At 40.6% G+C, this 22,924-nt stretch overlaps 1 protein-coding gene across 4 annotated transcripts in view; it reads left to right on the forward strand.

The window, feature by feature from the left end:
* The first annotated feature begins 7,344 nt into the window (after nucleotides 1-7,344).
* The window catches only part of BRWD1 (bromodomain and WD repeat domain containing 1), a 110,314-nt gene continuing 94,734 nt past the window's right edge, over nucleotides 7,345-22,924 (forward strand). For all 4 annotated transcript variants that reach the window (XR_013346328.1, XM_077818397.1, XM_077818405.1 and 1 more), the window contains exons 1-9: nucleotides 7,345-7,569; nucleotides 7,736-7,794; nucleotides 7,965-7,994; nucleotides 8,162-8,221; nucleotides 11,735-11,885; nucleotides 14,545-14,643; nucleotides 15,325-15,485; nucleotides 17,305-17,526; nucleotides 22,390-22,490. Coding sequence is in view for 3 of the 4 variants with exons in the window: in XM_077818397.1 (XP_077674523.1) it covers nucleotides 7,509-7,569; nucleotides 7,736-7,794; nucleotides 7,965-7,994; nucleotides 8,162-8,221; nucleotides 11,735-11,885; nucleotides 14,545-14,643; nucleotides 15,325-15,485; nucleotides 17,305-17,526; nucleotides 22,390-22,490 (944 nt within the window). In the remaining variant the exon portion in view is untranslated. The remainder of the gene's footprint in view (nucleotides 7,570-7,735; nucleotides 7,795-7,964; nucleotides 7,995-8,161; nucleotides 8,222-11,734; nucleotides 11,886-14,544; nucleotides 14,644-15,324; nucleotides 15,486-17,304; nucleotides 17,527-22,389; nucleotides 22,491-22,924) is intronic.

A 22,924-nucleotide genomic window follows, 5' to 3' on the forward strand; every position in this document is an offset into this window, starting at 1 on the left:
AGCAAATTGGTAATAGATTTGCAGTAATATAGTCTGCTTAATTTTAATTATAGGAACTAAAAACAAAAGTGTCAATTTAAAGCTGTACGCTATTGTCTAGGCTACCTCAAGTAGAAACTGAAACTTTGGAATCTGAGAATGCCTGTTCTTTGTTTAGCTATGAAAATTAGATGTTTAGCAAACCAAGAAGAGGAATTTTCAGATTGAGAAGTTTGTTAGTTTGGCAATTTAACTCAAAAAACTGTCTAGTCCATTACACTGTCTCTTGATCTGGCTGGCTGGAGTGCAACTGAACTGAACGAGTAGAGTGACTTAGGACAAAATATTTCTGCATGAGCCAAGGTGGAGGACTACTTGACCCAATTCATAACTATTTTGAAAAAGTTCATAAAATTAGCAAAGAGTCTTAAATGCAGAAATTGCAAAGAAAAGGTGAGTAGGAAGGGAGGCTGAGGAAACATTTTACAAAATCCACTGGAAAGAACAGACACCAGAACCACTGACTTTAGCTAAACGTATGCAAGTATTGGAATTGGCCTCTGGGGATGAAGATACGGATAATACGATATTACCATTGCCAAGTTACATTATGCTTCTGGGGATACACAGAGCTGTGCGCCATTGTGTTATCTCTCTCCCTCAGTAAGGGTGAGTTTTGCTGGTGAGTAGACTGTGTCAACCCCCTGCCATGCCAGCCTCTCTTCCTTACCCAGCAAAATCCGCAGGACATTCCTGACCGACTTTGCCTACCAGGTAACAATTAGTGAATTCCAGTCCCTAAGCTTCTAAGAGATGTTTCAGTTCTATGCACAACTCCTTTCACTGCTTTCACAGAAGATAACAAGTTTGCTGTCCTGTTAGTACATCACAGCTTATTAACTGGTGTAAATATACTAGGGCTGTTGATTAATCGCAGTTAGCTCACGCGATTAACTCAAAAAAAAACTAATCACAATTTAAAAAATTGTGATTAATCGCACTGCTAAACAATAGAATAACAATGAAATTTATTAAATATTTTGGATGTTTTTCTACATTTTCAAATATATCTATTTCAGTTACAACAGAACACAGTGTACAGTGCTCACTTTATTTCTGATACAAATAATTGAACTTTAAAAATGATAATAGTATTTTTCAATTCACAAGTACCGTAATGTAATCTTTTTATCATGAAAGTGCAACTTATGAATGTAGATTTTTTTTTGTTACATAACTGCATTCAAAAACAAAACAATGTAAAAGTTTAGAGCCTACAATTCCACTCAGTCCTACTTCTTGTTCAGCCAACAAAACAAGTTTGTTTACATTTACGGGAGATAATGCTACCCACTTAATTACAATGTCACCTAAAAGAGAGAATAGGCATTCATGTGGTAATGTTGTAGCTGGCGTTGCAAGATATTTACGTGCCAGATGTGCTAAAGATTCATATACCCCTTCATGCTTCAGTTGCTGTTCCAGAGGATGTGTTACCATGCTGATGACACTTGCTTTAAAAAAAAAAAGGGGGGGGGGGGAGGGTAAATTAAATTTGTGACTGAACTCCTTGTGGGAGAATTGTATGTCTCCTGCTCTGTTTTACCCACGTTCTGTCATATTTCATATTACAGCAATTTTGGATGATGACCCAGCATGTTTGTTTTAAGAACACTTTCACTGCAGATTTGACAAAACGCAAAGAAGGTACCAATGTGAGATTTCTAAAGATAGCTACAACACGGGACCCAAAGTTTAAGAATCTGAAGTGCCTTCCAAAATCTGAGAAGGACGGGGTGTGGAGCATGTTTTCATAAGTCTTAAAAGAGCAACACTCCTGTGGAAACTACAGAACCCAAATTACCAAAAAAGAAAATCAACCTTCTGCTGGTGGCATCTGACTCAAATGATGAAAATGAACATGCATCTATCTATCTCTCTGCACTACTTTGGATCATTATTGAGCAGAATCTGTCACCAGCATGGATGCATGTCCTCTGGAATGGTGGTTGAAGCATGAAGGGACATATGAATCTTTAGCGCATCTGGCACATAAATATCTTCCAATACTAGCTACAACAGTGCCATGGGAGCACCTGTTCTCACTTTCAGGTGACATTGTAAACAAGAAGTGGGCAGCATTACGATTGGATGAACAAGAGTAGGACTAATTGGACTTGCAGGCTCTAAAGTTTTACGTGGGTTTATTTTTGAATGCATTTTTTTTTTACATAATTCTACATTTGTAAGTTCAACTGTCATGATAAACAGATTGCAATACAGTACTTGTATTCGGTGAATTGAAAAATACTATTTTATTTTTTACAGTGCAAATATTTGTAATCAAAAATAAAGTGAGCACTGTACATTATTCTGTGTTGTAATTGAAATCAGTATATTTGAAAATGTAGAAAACATCAAAATAATTAAATAGTAATCTGTTATTGTTTAGCAGCACGATTAACTTTTTTTAATCACTTGACAGCCCTAATTTACACCCTTTCTCTTCACACAGCATTTCATGGGTTTATAGTAGAGGTAAAACAAGTTTATTAATAGAAGTGCATGGACTAAGTGATACTAAATAGAAGGGAGTGAAAGTAGAATAGATTACAAGCAAATAAAAGTGAAAATGTATCTAAAACTTAAAAGCCATCTTACTACATTGAGATGGTTTTTCTCACCCAGTCTCCTAGGTTTTACTGGCTAGTGTTGCAAGCAGGCCCATCAGAGAGATCAGATCAGTTGATTCTTTGAGTAGTGTCCCTATGGGTACTCCAGTGTAGGTATATCTGCACCCTCTTCTTTTAAGGGAGATGAGTCTAGGGAAATGCCTGTGAGCCACTCATGTAAGGCCTCTAAGAAAAGGTCCACGTGTCCCCACAGCGAGCCCCGGTCGAGCAGAAAACCATTTCTGGCTCTGTCCATATCTTTGGTATCAATGGTACTGAAGCCATCTAAATCTAAATCCAGCGCCTGCAATGTACCGAACTGACAGGACAAGTCAGATTGCCTTTGTGACAGGTTGTCACTCCCAGGGTGCAGTCTGGGAGCAGAGAGAACCGCTGTGGGCTCTGACCCCCCTAGCTGGGCAGGCCTCTCGGGCTGTTGTCTTCAGTTTGTCCTTGAGTGGCTTAGATAAAGCACTCAGGTAACTCAACTGGCTGTGTGGTGTCACCCCCTGTTGTGGGGTGATAACAGGGCTCTAAGGGGCATTAGGGCTGGCCCTACAGCTACCACTAAGGGAAACATCTCTGACAACTGTGCACGTGGCACGCACAAACCTAGCATGGAATGGACAGGAGCAACACATCTCAAAGAACAACAGTTATGGAAGGTTAGTAACTATTTTCTCAAAGGTATAATGAACCTCTTCCCACAACCCAGACTTCCCATTCCTCAGTGGGATCTCAACCTAGTGCTAAAACGGTTGACACAGTCCACCATTTGAACCTATGGTCACTTGTTCATTAACTCACCTTTCCATGAAGATGGCACTCCTGATCACCATCACCTCTGCAAGAAGGATAGGGGAGATAGCGGCTTTGATGGTGCACTCCCCTTTCACTGTGTTCTTGCCTGAAAAAGTCACACTTAGATCACATCAAAAGTTCACTCCCAAGGTGATTTCTGCATTTTACATGAATCAGCTTATTCAGTTTTCAGCCTCTTATCCTAAACATCAGGATAATAGGGAATCCCCCATAGGCTCAACATGAGGAGAGCCTGGGCCTTCTATTTGGACAGAACAAGAGCTTTCAGAAAATCTCTGAGAATCTTACTCTCCATTGCAGACAAGTCAAAAGTTACAGTGATTTCAGCTCAAAGACTCTCTAAGTGGGTTACGGGCTGCATTAAACTTTGTTACCACTTGTGTAATGTAACACCCCCATCTTCAATGTGCATGCATTCTGAGGCCAGTCTCTTCCAGTCACCTTCTTGAAGGTATCCTATTATCAGAACTCTGCAGAGCAGCTACCTGGACATCTGCACCCCACTGCCATCTGGGGGATTCATTTGCAGATGCCAAATTTAGTGCCACAGTACTATCATTCATATTGGACTTGACTGAAATCTTAGCTCCAGGGGTGGGCACTGCTTGAGAGTCACCTACAGTGGAAGAACACCCATAGGGACGCACATCATGAAGAATCATTGTTACTGCTCAAAGTTAGTAACTTCTTTCTTTTTGTCCCCTTTTAGATGAAAGATCAATACAAAGTCTCTGTTCCTTGCATTTCCAAAGGGATTTCTTTGCCTTATAAGTCAGGAAGGCTTCCTGGGTATTCAGTTTCTTGTGTCTCTGAGCTGCAGGAGCCATGTTCATTCTCTGTTTCAGTTCAGGCTCAAGATGATCCCTGCTGGTTTAGCTTTGTTTACAGCTAATGCAGATTTCAGTAAACCCATTATTTTGTCTCAGACAGACCTGTTTATCACCTATACCTAGAGTAGACTTCTTTTGTTTTAAACATGTTCTATTAATGTCATGCAGAGGGAATCCATAATTTCACATATTAACACATGAATTTTACCATATTAATAACCATGTTGTTAGCTTTCATATACTTCACAAGTCATATTTTGTACAAATATTGCAGTAGTATGTAGGGTGTGAATACAGGGGTGCCACGGGTTAGAAAAGTATATTAAAAGAAAGCCAGATCCAGGTTAGCTAAAGCCAAAGAGGAGGAAGTATCACTGTCAACCACAAATGGATATGTTTGTAACAAAAACAATCCCAGAACTAAAACAGATAGAATTGAGAATTGCAGAATTTTTTTGTGATAAATTTGTGATAAATTTTTTTGTGATGTTTCCTTTTCTGTTACTGAGAATCAACTTTTCAAGCAATGACCAGCTGCCTAAGGCCAAGCTCCAAAGCATCCAGTCAAAAGCAGGTAGAAGATGAACTGTTAGATGTGGTTACAGATGGCTTGAGGGTGGAGGCACACAAGAAATTACATGGAAAATAATTTAATACTGGATGCCTGGAACAATGTGCACAATGGCCCAATGACAGCTAAATGTGCACAGATAAGGGAAACTATGGTTTATCAGCAGCTGATACTGGAAGCAAGAAGAAGAATGGAATGTAGTGTGCTATCCTAAGAGAAGCCAAAAGAAACAGCAGATAGTATTCACCCAAGAGTTCTGAAGGAACTCAAATATTAAATTGCAGAACTACTAATTAGTACGTAACCTAGCACCTCAATCAGCCTCTGTACAGGATGCCTGGTGGATAGCTACTATAATGCTGAGTTTTAAAAAAGGCTCCAGAGGTGATCCTGGCAATTACAAGCCCGTGAGCCTAACTTCAATTCCAGGTAAATTGATTGAAACTATAGTAAAGAACAGAATTATCAGACACATAGATAGACTATGTTGGAGAAGACTAAACACAGCTTTTGTGAAGGGAAATCATGCCCCACCAATCTAATAGAATTTTTTGAGGGGTTCAACAAATGTGGACAATGCATACTCATGGAAGAAGTACGGGGAATAAACAGGAAGAACTAGAATGTTAGTGAATAAACACAACTATGAAATAGTTGGCATCACAGAAACTTGTTGAGATAATACATGACTGGCTATAGAAAGGGGTGAAGCTTGCTCAGGAAGGAAAGGCAGGGGGAAGAAAGGAAGAGGTGTTGCCTTGTGTATCAAAGGTCTATGCACTTGGAGTGAGGTTGAGATGGAAATAGGAGACCAACTTGTTGAAAGTCTCTGGGTAAGGATAAAAGGGGTAAAAAAAACCCCAAGGATGTCATAGTACGGGTCTACTATACCTAACCAGGAAGAAGAGGTGGATGAGGCTTTTTTTAAACTAACAATTATCCAAAGCACAGGACTTGGTGCTGATGGGGGACTTGAACTACCCAGACATCTGTTGGGAAAATAATACAGCAGGGCACAAATAAACCAACACATTTTTTAAATGCATTGGAGATTATTTTTATTTCAGAAGGTGAAGATAGCAACTTGCAGAAAGGCTGTTCCAGATTTGATTTTGGCAAATCAGGAGGAACTGATTGAGCATGTGAAAGTGGAAAGCTAGTTAGGTGGAAGTGATCATGAAATGATAGCGTTCATGATTCTAAGGAATGGAAGGAGGAAAAACAGCACAATAGAGATAAAAGGATTTCAACATGGGCAGTAGGTGGATCTTTCCTTGGGGAGGCTAGCCCCGGCTCCGCCCCTTCAGCGGGAGTTAGGCATCTAAATACCTTTCATGATCTGGACTAAAGTACACTGCAGTGGAGCGTGAATGCCAGCAGCCTCATGGAAATACAGAATATTTTTTGGATATTTAGGGGAAACTGTGTGCTGTTGGTAACCCTAACTCAGGCAGCGTAGCAAAGCTCATATCCCTTGCATAGGCCTTGAAGTGTCACAGACTCTCCCGATCCAAACCTTATTTGTACATGGTCATCGTGAAGCTAAAGGCAGAGTGTTGAGAGTGAAAAGTAGCGCAGTAAGGGACAGTGACCTGAACATGTTTGCAAGGCAAAAGGACATGGGTAGTTAGAAGCCCTGTGGGCTCTTCGCTGGGAACCCAGCCCAGGGAGGTGATCGGCCCATCTTGAGTTCTGGGACCCTTCAAGCGAGAACCAACCTGGAAGCAACACAGGGATGGACGGGTCAGAGAACGACCCAGCGGCGCTAGTTGGGCACCAGCGCCTCCTGCCTAGTTCTGGGGAGTTTGGTCCCGCGGGCGGGAGCGCTCAGGGGACCCACTAAGAGGTGCCTGATTTAACATGGGGCGAAGGGAGGCGCCGTTGTCGCTCGCTCCCGTCACAGGGGGGCAGGGGGCAGCAGCGCCCTCGGGGAGGAGACGCGCGTTGCCCCGGCCCGGGCCGCCACCGTTCACTCTTCCCCCACCCCCGGGGGAACCCTTCCCAGCGCAGCCTCCTGCCCCTCCGCAGCCGCCGGCCCAGGCCCCGCAGGTGGAGGCTGCGCAGCCCCGGCCCGCCATCACCAGCCCGCTTCAGCCTCCGCCGCGGCGCAGCGGCTGCCACTGCAGCTCCCGCAGGACGTCGCCGGGCGGCCGCACGCGCATCTCCCACTGCGCCTGCGCCGCCAACGTGCAGACGTTCCTTCAGTGTCTCGTCACGTCCTTTCTTCTTACGTCCCCTTCCGCGGCCGGATCTCGCTTCCCCCTGCACCCATAGCAGCAGCAGCGACCTCCCCATTAGCTCCAGCACTGACAGGCCGCGGGCTGCTTTTTACCCCAGAAGGGTTCACAGAAGAATATAAACATTCCCCTCCAGCGCCGCACCCTGTGTCCCCGGCGAGGGACTATTTTTTCACCCACCCCTCCCCAACGGAGGCGGCAGCCTCGTCACTGCGACGGGTCGCTCCGCGGCAATGGCGGCCGGGCCGTGGCTGAGTTAGAGCGAGGAGGGGGAGGCTCGCTCGCGGTGGGGGAGGCGCTGATAGGACTATGCCGAGAGGGGCCCTGCCCGTGCCAAACGCTGCCTGAGCCCGTGTCCTGCCTGGGCAGCGGTAGGAGCCGCTGGGCCGCCCCCGACATGGCCGAGCCCTCGGTCCCCTCCTCCGGCGGCGGCGGCTCCCTGCCGCTCATGGAATCAGGTAACAACCCAGCGCGTGAGGGAGCCGGCCGGGCGCCGCCGGTTCCTGCTGCTCCCCGACGCCATCTTCCCGGTCATGATTATGAATTACAGTCGCTGAGGGGCTCCCCCCCCTCCCCCCCCCCCCCCGCCCCGCGTTCATCGCTCTCCCCCCGTCTCTCTTGCAGAGCTCTACTTCCTCGTCGCCCGCTTCCTGAGCACCGGGCCCTGCCGGAGAGCGGCGGAGGTGAGTCGAGCCCGGCAGCGCCGCGCGCCCCCGCCGCAGCCCCTCGCCGCCGCCAAGGGCTCCGGTGCCTGGCCCCGAGCCCTGTGCAGCTGCGGCGGCCGCTGAAGCAACGGCGAGGTTTGGTTCCCCCTCCCTAACTCGTGTGCATCTGTTTCTTCCTTCCCCTGCAGGTGCTGGTGCAGGAGCTGGAGCAGCACCAGGTCTGTGTGTGTGACACTCTCTGTTGCCTTTCCCCCTCTCCTCGTGCCTTTTTCCTTTAAGTCATTCATCTCCTTTTAAAAAAAAACCAACCCACGTTGTTTTGAATTTGATCTCCCCTCACCCTTTCCCCTTTTAATCACTCATTTTTGTTTCTTTCTCAATTTAGTTGCTTCCTAAAAGGTTGGATTGGGAAGGAAATGAGCATTGTAGAAGTTATGAAGATTTGGTGAGATTTAAAAACAACGTTGAATTAGAATAATAATGTTAATGTTAGACCCGCCACTTAATAAAAAGAGCCTTTACGTTTATTTTTGTATTTCACTCTGGGTCTGGGAGGAGACAGAAGGGTGACTTTTAGAAGGGGTGTTTGACGTCTTTACCTTAAACTAGCAAACAAAAACATAAGGGGCTAGGGCTGTTTTTAATTGGAGGATATTGTTATGTAGCACAGGCGGGGCTGGAGGTTGTGCCACTTGCCCTTGTTCCTGCCTACCTATGGGGAAGAGCCAATCTGTTAAGAGGTTTCATTTCTGTGTTTCACTAGGAGACTTGTTAAGCAGGTTTTGATTGGATGGTGTTTATCTTCTATTTGGTTTCCTACATCTGCTGCTTTCAACAGATTAGAAAACAAAATCACTGGTGCAGAAATTGTGGATGGGGATTTGTAGTGGTGTCTTTCTGATTTACTGGCCATAGTGTGTTCTTAATAATCAAAATGTTCCAAAAGATGCCCTTTGGCTCAGGGCTGCACAACTTGTGCCAAATTAATTGCACTAAATGTATTTACATCTCTACTCTGAAATTGTCGTAACTGTTCCTGGTGTTCTGTGTTACTGTTTCTAAAATACTGCATGATAATGTGTGGCTATGTGGATACAAACTAAAGGAAAGACAGCATCAATATAGGAAGTCTGTAGTTCAGTTTATATTACTTTTTAAAAAAGCTTGGAGTAGTTAGTTACAAGTGATATCAAATTCTGTTTTTTTTCCTCATGTTTTTCCCTACTTTGACAAAGTAAAGTGGTATGTGACTGAAGGTACAGGGGAAAGAGTGATATTGACTACACACAATTAAAAAATGTGAAAAATATAGTTATAGGTTAAAAACAAAAAGGTAGCCACAAATGTAATTTTGGATTTGACAGTTCTCTTATTTGAGCAAATGTGTATATAGTACTGCTTTAAATCAGTACACTGAAGGACCAATCCTGCTCACTTTACTTGCATGAAGTCAACAGGATTACTTTCCAAGATCTGGCCTAAATTTAGGTAAGCACAGAAAGTTTTCTTGTAAAGGACGTATGTAGGCCCCGATTCTTCTGCAAATGTGGTGCTGGCATATATATTCCTGTGCTGAGTCTCATTGACTTTGGGGCTTCATGCATCTGTCTGTGCATGTGACTTCATAGGATTGGAGCCTTTGTGTGTGTCCCTTCTCCCCTACAACAACAACAAAAAATTCCTGTGTGTGCTGTTAATAATTTAGGTTATCAAAATTTCTGCTTTTTGTCATATCTTTTTTACTTTGCCATTTATGCTGTTTAGATACTTTTAATTGTCTAAGTGTAAAAATAGGCTTATCAGTTTCACACTTCTGGTTTTGGGTTTCAGGGACAGCTGGCAAACATTTAAGGCCCAAAACCTGCAGTGTTGACCATTTGGGTGTATTCCATCTCACACCAAGTGCTCATTACAGAATCTGAGCCTGAGCTTAAATAACTGCTGTCACAAAACGTCAAAACCAACCATTAAAAAAATATATATTTTATTAGGCTTTTTAAAATTTCGTTTAACGAGACTTGCATTGGGTATAAATTACACAAAGGTAGTATGTTTTTATAAACTGTATTTTGTAAATGTGCTTGAAGGGGGAAATTAAGCCTTCTACTTTGAAGCATCTTGGTCAGTACTCTTGTGTCTCTTTACAGGATGTGGCAAACATCTTCAGTAAATAAGATTTTAGTATATTTCTTGATCTACCAAATATTGTTTCGCAATCAGTGTTAGTAACATGATTACTGTATTATACATTCAGATACGTTTCAGTGTGCAGTAACACTGACTCTTTCACTGAATTCATTTGTCAGGTTTTCAAATACAAAGTAACGAATAAACTTTATTTCAGTGTCTTGAGTAATCACATTTTTTCTTCAGGCCAAAAAACAATATAAATATTAGGGTTTTAGAATTTTAAAATGACACTACTTACAGCACTGGATTTTTTTAAAGCTAATTTAATTAATGTCACTAATTGTCACTAATAATAAATAGTAAAAATTCCATTTAGTTGTCTTGTTTATGTTCTGCTTACTACTTGTATTTATGTCAATTAAGTCACCTTAACATTAAGTGAGTTCCACTTTCAGATTCTTAGTGCTGCAGTATTTGGGCTTTAAACACTGCTGGGGATTTCTTAAAATTTCAGTGTAAACAATCATTTTTATTTTTTAAATTACAGAAAATTTTCTATTGGTCCTAAGTTTTATAATTTATTTATTTGAAAACTTAACTTTAAGGTAATTCGGGTGTAATTTAAGTTGAGTTTGCCCTTTTTAAATATACAGAAGTCGAGCCAGTGGTTTTGGTTCTCACAACTGCAACTCATCCTCCATGTATGTATGAAACGTATATGCAGATTAAGACAAATAATTGCCAAATGGGTGTACAGCAATAGTGCGTGGGGGTTTGATTTTTACTTTTCTGATTATGGGACAACTGAGCCTCAAGTTAAGGTTGACTTATTGATATTTTGATATTTTTATCTTATGGGAACACTAATTCATACTTATAAACAAAAATGTGGCCAATTTGTGGAGGCTGTGGGAACCCCAACTTTGACTCTTACTCAAGTAGGTTGTCAGTCATGAAGTTGTATACATGTTTTTTTGCAGCGAACTTTGAAAAAATGAAAATATGAGAAATGTGCGTGCATTTTTGGTTGCAAGATGTTGTGTTTGTGTACACTTGGATTCTAAATTAACTATATCTGAGAATCCTTTGTGAGTGGGTAAATTACATGATCTTATTTCCCTAAGATGTCTGTGGAAGTTTTGCCATTGAGTCAGTGTGAGTAGGATTGTTTGCTGCATCTCATAGTTTCCTTGAAGAATCCAATGCTCTTTCCAAAGGAGCTAGGTAGATGACTTGAGCCTTAAGTGATGTCAGTGGACTACAACTTTCCAGTTTGTACAACTCTTATTCAGCATAGCCAATTATATTCATTTGTCTCGTGTTGACCATAACCTAACTTTTTTGGACCTATAGTAGACAAAAAATGAGTCAAGGAGTCTTAATATTTTTGTGGAGTGTTGGTTAAATCAGACCCCAAAAGAAGTGAGCATGAGACATAATTACATCATGTAGAATTGAAACACGGAAATTTGTGTCCATCTGGAGCAAAGTGATGGTGTTGCTTATCTGAAAGCTTTACTCTTAACTGTAGTAAAATATCTTTTGTGGAAAATACTGAATATGAGAGGGTGCTCCAATCTGAGCCATTTGTGTGAAGTCTGTATTTTCCATAGTAAGATGCTGATGTATAGTATGTCTCTTTACAACAGCTTTCCCATTCCTGGGTAATTCACTACTGTAAAGATCAGAGTCCATATAGCTGATTCTGCTCTATGAATTATAGAATATAAATATTTAGGCACTTCTAAATGTTAATGTAAATACTGACATACATAGAATCATCTATTTTAGATATACCATATTTGTTTTAAACTTAAATTCTTATCAGGTCTTATCCAACAAACATGTGGCTCCAGATCATTTGTTGCAAATTTGCAAGCGTATTGGCCCTATACTGGATAAAGAGATTCCACCCAGCATTTCGCGAGTGAATTCCTTACTTGGTGCAGGGAGGCAGTCATTGCTACGTACAGCAAAAGGTATTGTTTTATTTTTAATTATTTAAATTTTTGCAATACTGTGGGGGGAAAGGGAAGCCTGTCCAGGGGTCTGAGTGCTATTGCCATGTATAAAAGCAAACAAAAGTAAACCCCGCAAATTTTCCAAGACTAGGAGGGGAAACTGAAACAACAGTGGCCAGTTAGGGCTTTACAGATCAAAAACAATGGACTGACTTCACCCAGAATCCAATAGAGAGCAAATGCAGAGATATCTCACCTTGTTCACCTAGTACTTTCCAAATACTTTGCCCAGTGCGTGGATAGGGGCACAGAAGAGGGCTTGCTTGCTTATGTTCAATCCAGATAAAGAGGAAAAGGTGTTGGTAGGATGAGGGGAAGCAACTGGAAGATAAGTCAGTGATTATATGTGTGCCTTTACTCTGGGTATATACCTGCTGGTTGTTATGAGCATTTGGCGTTTGGGTACTGTTGGATTCCCAGCTGCTCTCAGTGACATCAATGACCAGGACAGCTTTTTTCATTTGCACTTGACCACGAGTTGAGTTTCTTTGACCCGCACTTCGCTAATTTGATCCATGGTTTTGTTGTTGTATCAATTTAATCTTGGTGTGCTATGCATGGAGATAAATGTGAAACTTCACTTAAGCCAGCTTCTTCAGTTTCTGAGCAGATTAAGGTGTAGTTGCACCTCCAAAATTTGTAAAAATAGACATTTGGTGTTTATTGCTAGATTGTGAATGTAGGTGATTAATGTTTAATTTTTGAGCAATGGTTGCACAATTGCTTCTTTCATAGAAGCTGGCAACTTACTTTTCCTACAGAAAGGCATGACAATCTCTTTCAGAGAGGAGGGACATGTATCTGCCATCCAGTGAAGGTAGCCAGTACTAATCAAGCTGTCTATGACTGAACAGATCCACTGATTGAAAATTTGTGGATGTTATGGAAGAGGCAAAGAAACCCTCTTCTCACAGTCATGACAAGATGTTTTAAAAAACACAACCTTTTGATACGTGTCAGATTGGCACAAGACTGCTGTTACCAGTGCTCTACCTGTCTTTAATCCCACTTCAGTTGTTGATGGGTCATTCGTAAACATGGTGACCTGCAAGAACGAGGTGGGGGAAGAGAATGCCTAAAAGCCACTTAATAGTTGAGGACAAAATATTATAAAATCCAACCCAAACCCTTCTTAGAGTAGTTTTTATTTGGAGTAATGTTCTCCCTTGGAGCCTTTTGGAAATGCTCTGGTTTTAGGTGCCTTCGTGTACCATCAAGAGTTCTTGGCTTCAGCTGAGGTCCATTTTGACTCTGCTCGTGGATCTCAAGGGGGATAACATGGTAGTGATCCATTTTTTGGAGTAGGAGAGCTCCTGCACTTTGTGTTTGACAGAAATGGCTCACTATAACGCCACCAATTGTGCCAAAACCAGTCCGGCAGTGTCTTCCCATTCACATTTTAGTAATACGTGTGAAGTCAGGGGTCTCATTCCTGATCACGGCAGTTTGACAGTAATGCTAGGCTGGTGATTAAGTAATCAGTAAGACCTTCAGGTTTTTCCAGAATATTTGTGTGTGTGTATATGAAATTCTGTGGGGTCTGTATTTTTTAACTGAAAAAAACATTTTATGATGTGGAACTACTTTAGTGGATGCCAGTGCATTTCCCAGTTACCTCTCTTCTGCACTTTACAAGCTCCACAGCGAATGAGGCAGTGACTTTGCGTTTGTTGTGAATCAAACTTGCTGCCATTTCAGCACTCGACCTGTTAAAATAAAAAACTTTTAATATTGGGGAAAGTCTCCTCTCTTCCTGTAGTCAAACAGCTGACCTGTTGGCACAAATTTAAAAATAAATAAATAAATAAAATCCACCTTTGGGCAGAAAACAATCCTATAAAATTTCAGCCTAAAAGGTGGTAATGTTGGAAGGATATAAAACGGGTAGAATGGAAATGCTTGTGCAACCCGATCTGTAGTACTAGCTACTTACATATAATATGTAAAAAAAGTGTCTCTTATGGTGATATTAGATGGACAGAGTGCAGCTTTTTGAGCGGGAACGTCTAGTTTTAAATAAATCTAAGTGCTTCCATTGTTTTGGAAAAAGGGACCCAAAATACTTTTCAAGAATAACCTGGATATATGTGATCTTATTTTTATTATCTGTAAACTGCCATGAAGACGGTGCTAAAAATATATTGTGCAAGAAAACTTTATACATTGACTTCGAATAGCCAGAGTTTTGTTGCTTTATTTATCACAACATCAGTAATGCAAATAATAACTCAATTAGTAAATCATTTACTGGAGAATGTAGCATCTGCATTTTGTGCAGAAATGAGTAGGTTGGTACTTCACAAATAACTGAAGTCCTCTGAGCCTTTGGAGCAAGTGACTATGTGTGTCATTATCAAACCTCCCTTGCCAGGACAGTATCGTAACCTGTCTTAAAACTAGGCTTTCAAACTGTTGTTGGAAAGTTTTAGGTTGTGAGGTTCTGAGCTCCTTCAGCTCTTATTAAACTTAATATTGCGGTACGAGGCCCTTTGGCAGGCTTGTTCATTACTATTTTTGCTAAACTTTATAATGGATTTTAGAACAGTAACGTTTGTGTTGCTTTTCTGAAATGTGCTCTTATGGGTAACTTTCTATGCAACTAATATTGATGTTAAAGATTGCAGGAATACTGTTTGGAAGGGCTCTGCTTTAGCTGCTCTTCGTAGAGGAAGACCTCCTGAAATTCCTGTGAACTATGGCCCTCCACCAAACCTTGGTACGTAGATGATAAAATCACTTCGAACTTCAGTGTGATATGTATTTCTTCACACTTATACTCCCGATGCTTCTCTTCATATAAATAGTGATGGAAATTGCATTTAAGAATCAGCTCTAGAAGTTTACCTTTAGAATTTTCATATTACTTCAGTGGGGCTCTGCATGATCACATGGGTCCACCCATGTAGAATTCATTGCAGGAGTAAGATGTTAGATTCTAAATGAAAGTCTTTCTGCTTTAAAAAACCTAGTGTACTAATAAGCAAATAGAGATACTTATGGGATCTGCAAGTCAGTGGTGTTTGGTTAAAAGGACTCTGTTTACCTAATTTATGAAAGTACATGGCAAAATACAAGATAGAAGATGCTGTCTGTTTTTGTAAAAAAAAAACTACTTTATTTGGGGCAAGGTTAAATTAAAAAAATGCCCCACTTGTTTGTAACATAAACCCACAAGCTCAGAATAAATTTTGGAGTTCTGTGCACAAGCTAGAGAGTCACTTTACTAAATCCAGTAATCTGTTGGTTATGGAAGCAAGACAGAGTGGCTATCTACAGGAGACCTGTTTTTTTTTTTAATTATTATTATCTAGGCCCCCTAGAAATAATTTTTAAACATGGCTTTTCACATGATTTTTTTTTGCTTGCATTCTTTAATCTATTTGTATTTCTGTTTTAGTGGAAGTAAATCGTGCAAAACAATTAACTGGGTATGCAACATATAGAACATCATTTCCAGGAAGTATGTATCAGCACATAAGGATGCATAGGCGGATTCTTGGCCATCTCTCTGCAGTCTACTGTGTTGCATTTGATAGGACTGGACACAGAATATTTACTGTGAGTTTATGTTGTGAATGATGGGTCTTCTAGAACTATTTCTAATTGGCTAGAACTATTTCTAATTGGATATCGGGAAAGTAGCTTTTAAATGCTCAGTATTTATACCTGGAATATTCAGACCTCAAAATTTAAAGTTTAGAAATAAAAGATAATTATCTCCTGCACTTCATTTGGGTGAACTGTTTGGCATGTGTATGGAGGGAGGCATTTTTGAACTCTCTTAGCTGTTACTCCTTATTAGGTACTGATATCTACATACATGCTTTTTTTCTCTGATACATTTCTGTTTTGGGTGTTGCATGTTTGTGAATAGTGGAGAAGGCGGCTGGTTTTATGGGACAGAGCTTTTGTTTAATAGCCATTATTTTGGGGATTTGGTAATGGAGGGAAAATTAACAAAAAGTCAATTATTTTGATGTCATTTCAAATGTCTTCTGCTTGTGTTTGATATCAGAAACTGCTGTTATCTATTTGGATGAAACTAGGTACTGTGAACTTCAGAGTAAGCCAAAATAACAAGGGATCGCTTTTGTGTCATCAAACAGGCTGAAACTAACTTTTTTCCACTTAGGGCTAGAGTAACAAAATAATTTAAGCAGCTAAAATGGAAGCTAGATACCTAAATCCAACATTTAGACACCACTGAGATCCTCAAAACCTCTGCTCAACTGATGTCTAAAATTCCTCAGTGTCTCTGAGTTCCCACCAGCAGTGTCCCTTAGGTGCCTAGGTTTCTGCTAATGAGTATGCACACACTCATTGTGCCTCTCTCCTGTCTAAACCCCAGCAGGGTCGTCAGACTGGGTGTTGCCCCACTTGTGAGCCTTGATCCAGTTATTCTCAGAGCTTGTCAGAACACTCTGTCAGTGCCGGAAGGGAGTGGTGGGGCGAGGGGAGGAGAAGGAGGCAGCCTCTCTTATAATCTTATTCCAGTGCCTAGGGCACTCAATTGCATGTGGGAGTTCCTAGTTCATTTCTCCCCTATACCTGATATGGCAAAGAAATTTGAACTTGGATTTCCTACATCTCAGGTGAGTGCCGTAGCTCTTGGATTATACTTATTTTTTTTCTTCTCTTTTTGGCTCAATGAATATTTAATTATTTATGCGCAATGGAATAGTCTCAACAGGAGAGATTGAGACCCACACCACAATACTCTATAGTCCAGTGGCTAGGGCTCTCACCTGAGAGGTGGGAAATCCAAGTTCAAGTCCCTACTCCGTGTTAGGCAGAGGGGGAAATTGAGTCTGAGTCTTCCACACACCCCAGGTGGGTGCTCTAACCCCTGGGCTAAAAGTTGGAGGCTGCTTCCTCCTCCCTCCCTCTTTCCATGGCTGTTTCTTGAAAAAACCAGTTTAGGCACCTAACTCCAGGTGAAGGTTCATGGGTGAGAATCCCAAGTAGAAAGAAATACCTAATTCGATTAAAGGGGTGGGGCTTAGTTCACATCCTTCTCAGTATTTCCTATTGGCTAATTTAAGATGCTCTCCACTGTGTGCTCGTTTTTGTGGATTCCATTCTTGGGTGCTTAATTCTCCCCTTGTTTTATATTAGCAGCCTAGGTGCCTAACTCAGGGCTGTTGATTCCAAGGGATGGCAAAGTGCCTATGTCTTTTTGTGACTCGAGCCACTATGCGATATGACTAAATTTAGGTTCCATAAATACCAATAGCATAAGCAGGGTTTAATAGAAAATCTTAATTTTCCATACTCAGAATGGAGTTCATCATCTTTAAAAACAAAACTGAAGCAGACCGTATCTTGAGTATTTTATAAACTTGAACTTATGCCAGGTTCTGTAACTGTTTTTTCTTAGGGTTCAGATGATTGCTTGGTGAAAATTTGGTCTACTCACAATGGCCGCTTGCTCGCCACACTACGAGGTCATTCAGCCGAGATTTCAGATATGGCTGTGAATTATGAAAACACTATGATTGCAGCTGGAAGCTGTGATAAAATGATCAGGGTATGGTGCCTGAGAACTTGCGCACCAGTTGCTGTGCTCCAGGGACACACGGGATCCATTACATCTTTACAGGTATATTTCTAATTAATGGGCATGTCTATCCTTCGTGTAGTAGCTTTGTGTTAACATCTAATAGCACATAAGCATTAAAACATACTAGTAACGTAATGATGTTTAGTTTTATACCTTCAAAATCATTGTAGAAACCATTGACTGTTTTTTAGTGTAAAACAGAAAGCAACATGTTTTATTTGATCTTGTGGTTTTATTTTGCTGTTAGTAAGAATTGTAGTATTGAATAAAAATCCAGTATCTTCTTTTGACAAAGGTGTGTAAGCGAAAAGTATTGTCCAAATAGAAACAAACAGCAATACTGTAAAAGACAACATTCAGGAGTCAGATTTATTATGCTGTTCTCTTGCCTCAACCTGATTGATACACCCTACACTTGTAACTCACTAGAATTTTGGCTGATGATAGTGTTTTTTAAAAAAAATTTATGCAGTGCTTAAATACTGTGAAGGTCTTGACTTGAGGAAAGTACATATAAATATTATAGGTGTTCCAATAAATTGAAATGCAAGATGTTCAAAAAGCAAACAAAGAAGTTCAGACATTAAACAGGTTACAGAGTAGCAGCCGTGTTAGTCTGTATCTGCAAAAAGAACAGGAGTACTTGTGGCATCTTAGAGACAAGTCTTGTGAAGAGAGAAGCCAGTCAGCCCCATGTGGCTCTCAAATCACAGAATTCCATTTATAAAAAAAGCAAACTTGAAGGCACTAGGCTGGCTAAACCTGTAAACAAAATCTGAGATAAATTGCACAAAAAATCTATCCTCAAAACTTAGGTCAACAAAGCTACGGCATTCAGGGGTGTGGAAAAATCTACACCTGAGTACCGTAGCTGTGCCAACCTAATCCCTGGGGTAGACTTAGCTAGGTCAACCAAAAAAAAGCTTTTACACTGACCCAGCTACTGCTGCTTTGGAAGTTGGAATTCTTACAGTGACAGGAAAAACCCATTCCGTAACTGTAGTCTGTGTCTATGCTGCAGCGTTAGAGTGGCACAGTGTTACCAGATTTACCTGTTACTTTGGGGTATGCTCATTTATTAGAGTTTCTCTTCGGGGGGGGTTCTGTAATTCTATCTATGTACTGCTTGTGTCACTTGTGTTCTCATACAGAGCTCTACTTCTCTCTTCTGAAAGTTCCCTCGCAATGGAGCTATCCTGCAGGACCTAGGTTCCCCAGGGTGGGGTTCTTCCAGCCCTAGAATCAGATGAACGAGAACACACACGCACACATTAACACAGCGCATCTGAGAGGACCAGGTTAATCAGCACTCCCAAGCTAACTCCTTACATGTCCCTGGACTCAGTAGGCTGAGTCAAGTAGCATTTCCAAACTGTCACCCTCATAGGCCCTTGGATTCAGCGGGCTGGGTCCAACAGCACCTCCAAGGTGTCACCCTCATATGCCCTGGGCACTGCACCGGAATAGAGTACGCCTGAGCAGCCTGGGCCGAGCAGCACTTTCAGTCTGCCACCCTTATATGCTCCTGGACTTAGCAGACTGGGTCGAGCAGCACTTGCAAGTTACCATCCTCATATGTCCAAGGTTCAGCACGTCCCTATTCCCACTTTCACATTACTAGATGAGCAAACCACACAGGATTTTTGGGCACTGCAGGGATCTTTATCTTAGGTATGAGGAGGGTTGCTGCAGAGCAAATCAGGAAGCCAAAAAAACACCCACGCGGTGGGGGAAAGAGAGAGAGAGAAGCAGCCAGCTTAACCGTGAAAGTTATTTATTGCCAGGTAACTATAGGGGAGCCAAAAAAACAAAACAGTTTTATAATCAAATTTAAGTTAGATTTAATATTATAAGTCAGGTTTAGAAAACTATAACTGATCACACAAGTGAAGGTCAGAAGGCTATACCTAGAGAGAGAGAGTTGTGTTCTCATCACTCCATGAAGCTTGAATCGATCAGGATTTCTAGGTGGTGGTGGTAGCTGAGGGTCCGGAATGCTGGAGACCTGCAGAGCCCACAGCATGATCAGTTAGGAGAAGATTCAGTCCCCATGGATCTAATGCAGATTTTGGATCCAGGCATCAGAACACATGAGCATGTGTAGGGGTTTTTGTAGGGAAAGAACAGTGGTTCAGGGGAGAACACTAGATTTGTTTGTGGGTAAACTGATGGCTCAAGGAAGTATACCAAAGTTGTTTTGTTCAGGCTAGACAATAGGAGCTGATCATTCCTGGCAATGGGCGATGTTCCTTCCAGGGAGCCCACAGTGCAATTAGGCAGCTTCAATGTTTTGGATACCATTAAAGGATTTATTAGTACAATTGGTCTGATAACTACTAAACTGGGTGTGTGCTGGTGTGGGTTCATTAACATCTGGAGCAGAGATCCCCATCATGCAGTGCTTTCCTGCTTTTCTGGTCCCATAGTTCAGTGTGGTTCTTGCCTGGAAATCTCGGTTCTCCATTCTGTATGCTAATGTAGATGCATCCCTGTCCCATCTTTGATGCAAATGAGGCTAGGGGAGTTTCCTTAATCCTGTCACCCTTGTCCAGAGGAGTTTAGTTGTCTTCCCCCACTGCCTTTTCGTTGCTTTTTGTAAGTCTTTCTTCTGATCTGCTTTGGTTCAAGCAAAGGCTGGGTGGAGGGGGAAGGTCTTCTGTGAGTCAGACAGGCTGGGTACTGCACTCTGGTTCCCCAAGAATACAGAGCTGATAGGTAACAATAGCTTCAGTTTTATGGCTGTGCTGCTGTAATGCCTCTAATGTAGACATGACCAGGGATGTGTTTGTGTCATGAGTCAAGAAAGCTAAAGAGAAATTAATTCAGTAATAGCAGTTATACTAGTCATAGGATGCACTAAGATTATCTAACCTATAGGAGGACAAGTACCTGACTCTCTCAATTGGTGGCCAAAGTCTAGGGAAATTCTGCTGCCCATGTGATAAGAGCCTGGATTTAATGGGTCTGTTATGTTAATACCCTCTGACAGTGAAAATTAGTTACTACTTTTGTATTTTGAGACAAATAACTCCTAACCAGTAAAAATTTTACAGCAAATTGAAGTTCTGATAGGTTGGAGGGGGAGCGGCAGTAGAGTGGTAGGTAAATGTGGCAAGTTATTTTAAACTTTGTGGCTTTGACATGACTGAATTTTGTTTCAAACTGTATGTTTGGTATTGACATTTACTAAGGTCAGAATTTTCAAAATTATAGGTGCCTAAAGTTAAGAATAGTTTTGATTCTTTTTTAATAAAAGGACAATATTAGGATAAAATTTACATATTTCATTTAAAAGAAAATATATTAATACTGAAGGATACAAAACAAAAATAAAACTCCTATACGCACGAAAACATGCTACCTTAACTGTTCTATGTCAACATAAATTATTAAAATCAATACTTTAAAATATCTAATCTATTCTTGTCACTTACATTGTTTCCATTTCTCTCAGTTTAGAGTAAAAATAGACTAATCAGTTTCACATCCCACTTGTATGTTAGGATGTTTGAAATATTCCTTTCAAAGAACTATTTCTCAGGTTTAATATTAATTTATTTTAAACTTACTTTATATTTCAGAATTAAATTGATTTGATAATGTGTTAAGAAAAACACCCTAAGCTTGAGAAACAGCAATCCACAGTTTGACTTTACCTTAAAACATGCAACCATAGGACTCTTATTTTGGGAACAAACCATGCACAAGTGTGTTCTGTATGTTCTGTTGTGCATAGTAGGTAATCCACTATCTAGTTTCAATATATAATGTACTTTAATGTGAGTGCTGTGTGTTAATCATGGTCTTCCAAACTTTGCATATTTTAGGACCTTGTAATTCCACTTTTAACAAATCATACAGCAGGTTATTTATTAGAAAATGTATACAATTTGCTACCAGTGCAAGCTGGTTTGGGAGAGAGAAGTGGAAGGCTGGCATCTTTACCACCCCCTTGTGTTACAGAAATCAGTAGAAGATGAGCTCTCTTTCACCCAATTCTGTTTCCCTACAGCACTCTGGAGCTGAGGTTCCTTTTCATTCCTGCACAGTTTGTGGTGCTTGTAAGCATGGCTTTGTCTCAGCACCCATTATCCCTGACTTTTAAAATGCAGAATGCGAGTAGGCTGGTGGACTTGTTGAGTATTTGTACCTGAGACAGTTGTGTTGAATTTTCTTGTTGGCTGTAGCTAAGCTTTGTAATTTTAATGCTACTTTTACAAAATTGCAAAAGGTTTTTGGTGTTGGGAAGAGTTGAAAAAAGTTAACCACTATGTATGTTGCTTTTCACATCTCCTGTGTAGCTATTTTTAAATAGGTAGCCACCTGTGTAGCTTTGAATCAGAATCCTTAAAGAAAAACATCAGTATGTGAACTTACATGTACATAGCAAGTACCTGTAAATGGTTAAACAATGCTAGTTTGTGTGACCTGGTTAAAACAGAATTTATAACAAGTACCTGCTGAGTGCAGATTTCCTCCACTGTCTTTAGAATTCTGTGTTTGCTACCTAGAATGATTCACTGACAAATTTTCAGTGAACTGCGACAGTCAATTGAGTTTTTTTTTTTTAAAGGAGTAAAACATCTCCTGCACTTGCCTCTTTTTTTCTTTTTAAATATAGTCATGGCTGGAATACACAAGATAAACCCAACTTAAAAAGGGAATTTAAGACGCAAACCTTCGATTTCAGGACCTATAACTTTATTTGTGTCAACAGTTGAATTTCAACTGTTCCCATAATTCATTAGAATCTAGAATAATTTAAAAAAATTATATGAATTTGTAAAAAGTTAACTTATTTCCTTACTTATAAAATAATTTCAAACAGGGAACATTGTCATTAAAAAGAAAAAGTTGGCAAGTTTTTATTTTAACATTTCCTGTGTATGGCTTTAATTTTAGTTTAGTCCAATAGTCAAAGGCTCCATGCGCTACATGGTATCTACTGGTGCAGATGGAACAGTTTGCTTTTGGCAATGGGATGCAGATTCCATGAAATTCAGGTATGTAAGTGGGTTGCTGTTGAGCTCTTCAAATGTCGTCTCTCCGTTCTTGATTACAAGATGGCAGTTATTTTGGGGGGTGTAAATTGACTTGTTACGTATAAATAATCTTTTGATGTTTATACACAGAAAGCTTAATATCCCACACAACAGCCTACAGAATATTTTAAGTGCCATTACACACTGCATTCATTACAAAATTGTGATTGATTCATTGTCCGGAGGAACAAACAAACCAATTCACTAGCTTCTTACGACATCAGAAATGCTGTGGGAAAAGTAAAATTGAAAATCTTAGTATATTAGAGCCATATCGTAAAGGTATTTTTGCTGTCTTTGAGTTTGACAGTCCTGTTGTTCTGGGACCCATTACTTTTGTTCATTTCATGAAACTTGTGTGTAAAAATGTATTTAAAAGATGCTGCTGTCATTCA

This window comes from Eretmochelys imbricata, chromosome 1, assembly GCF_965152235.1.
Source record: "Eretmochelys imbricata isolate rEreImb1 chromosome 1, rEreImb1.hap1, whole genome shotgun sequence".
Classification (NCBI taxonomy): Eukaryota; Metazoa; Chordata; order Testudines; family Cheloniidae; genus Eretmochelys; species Eretmochelys imbricata.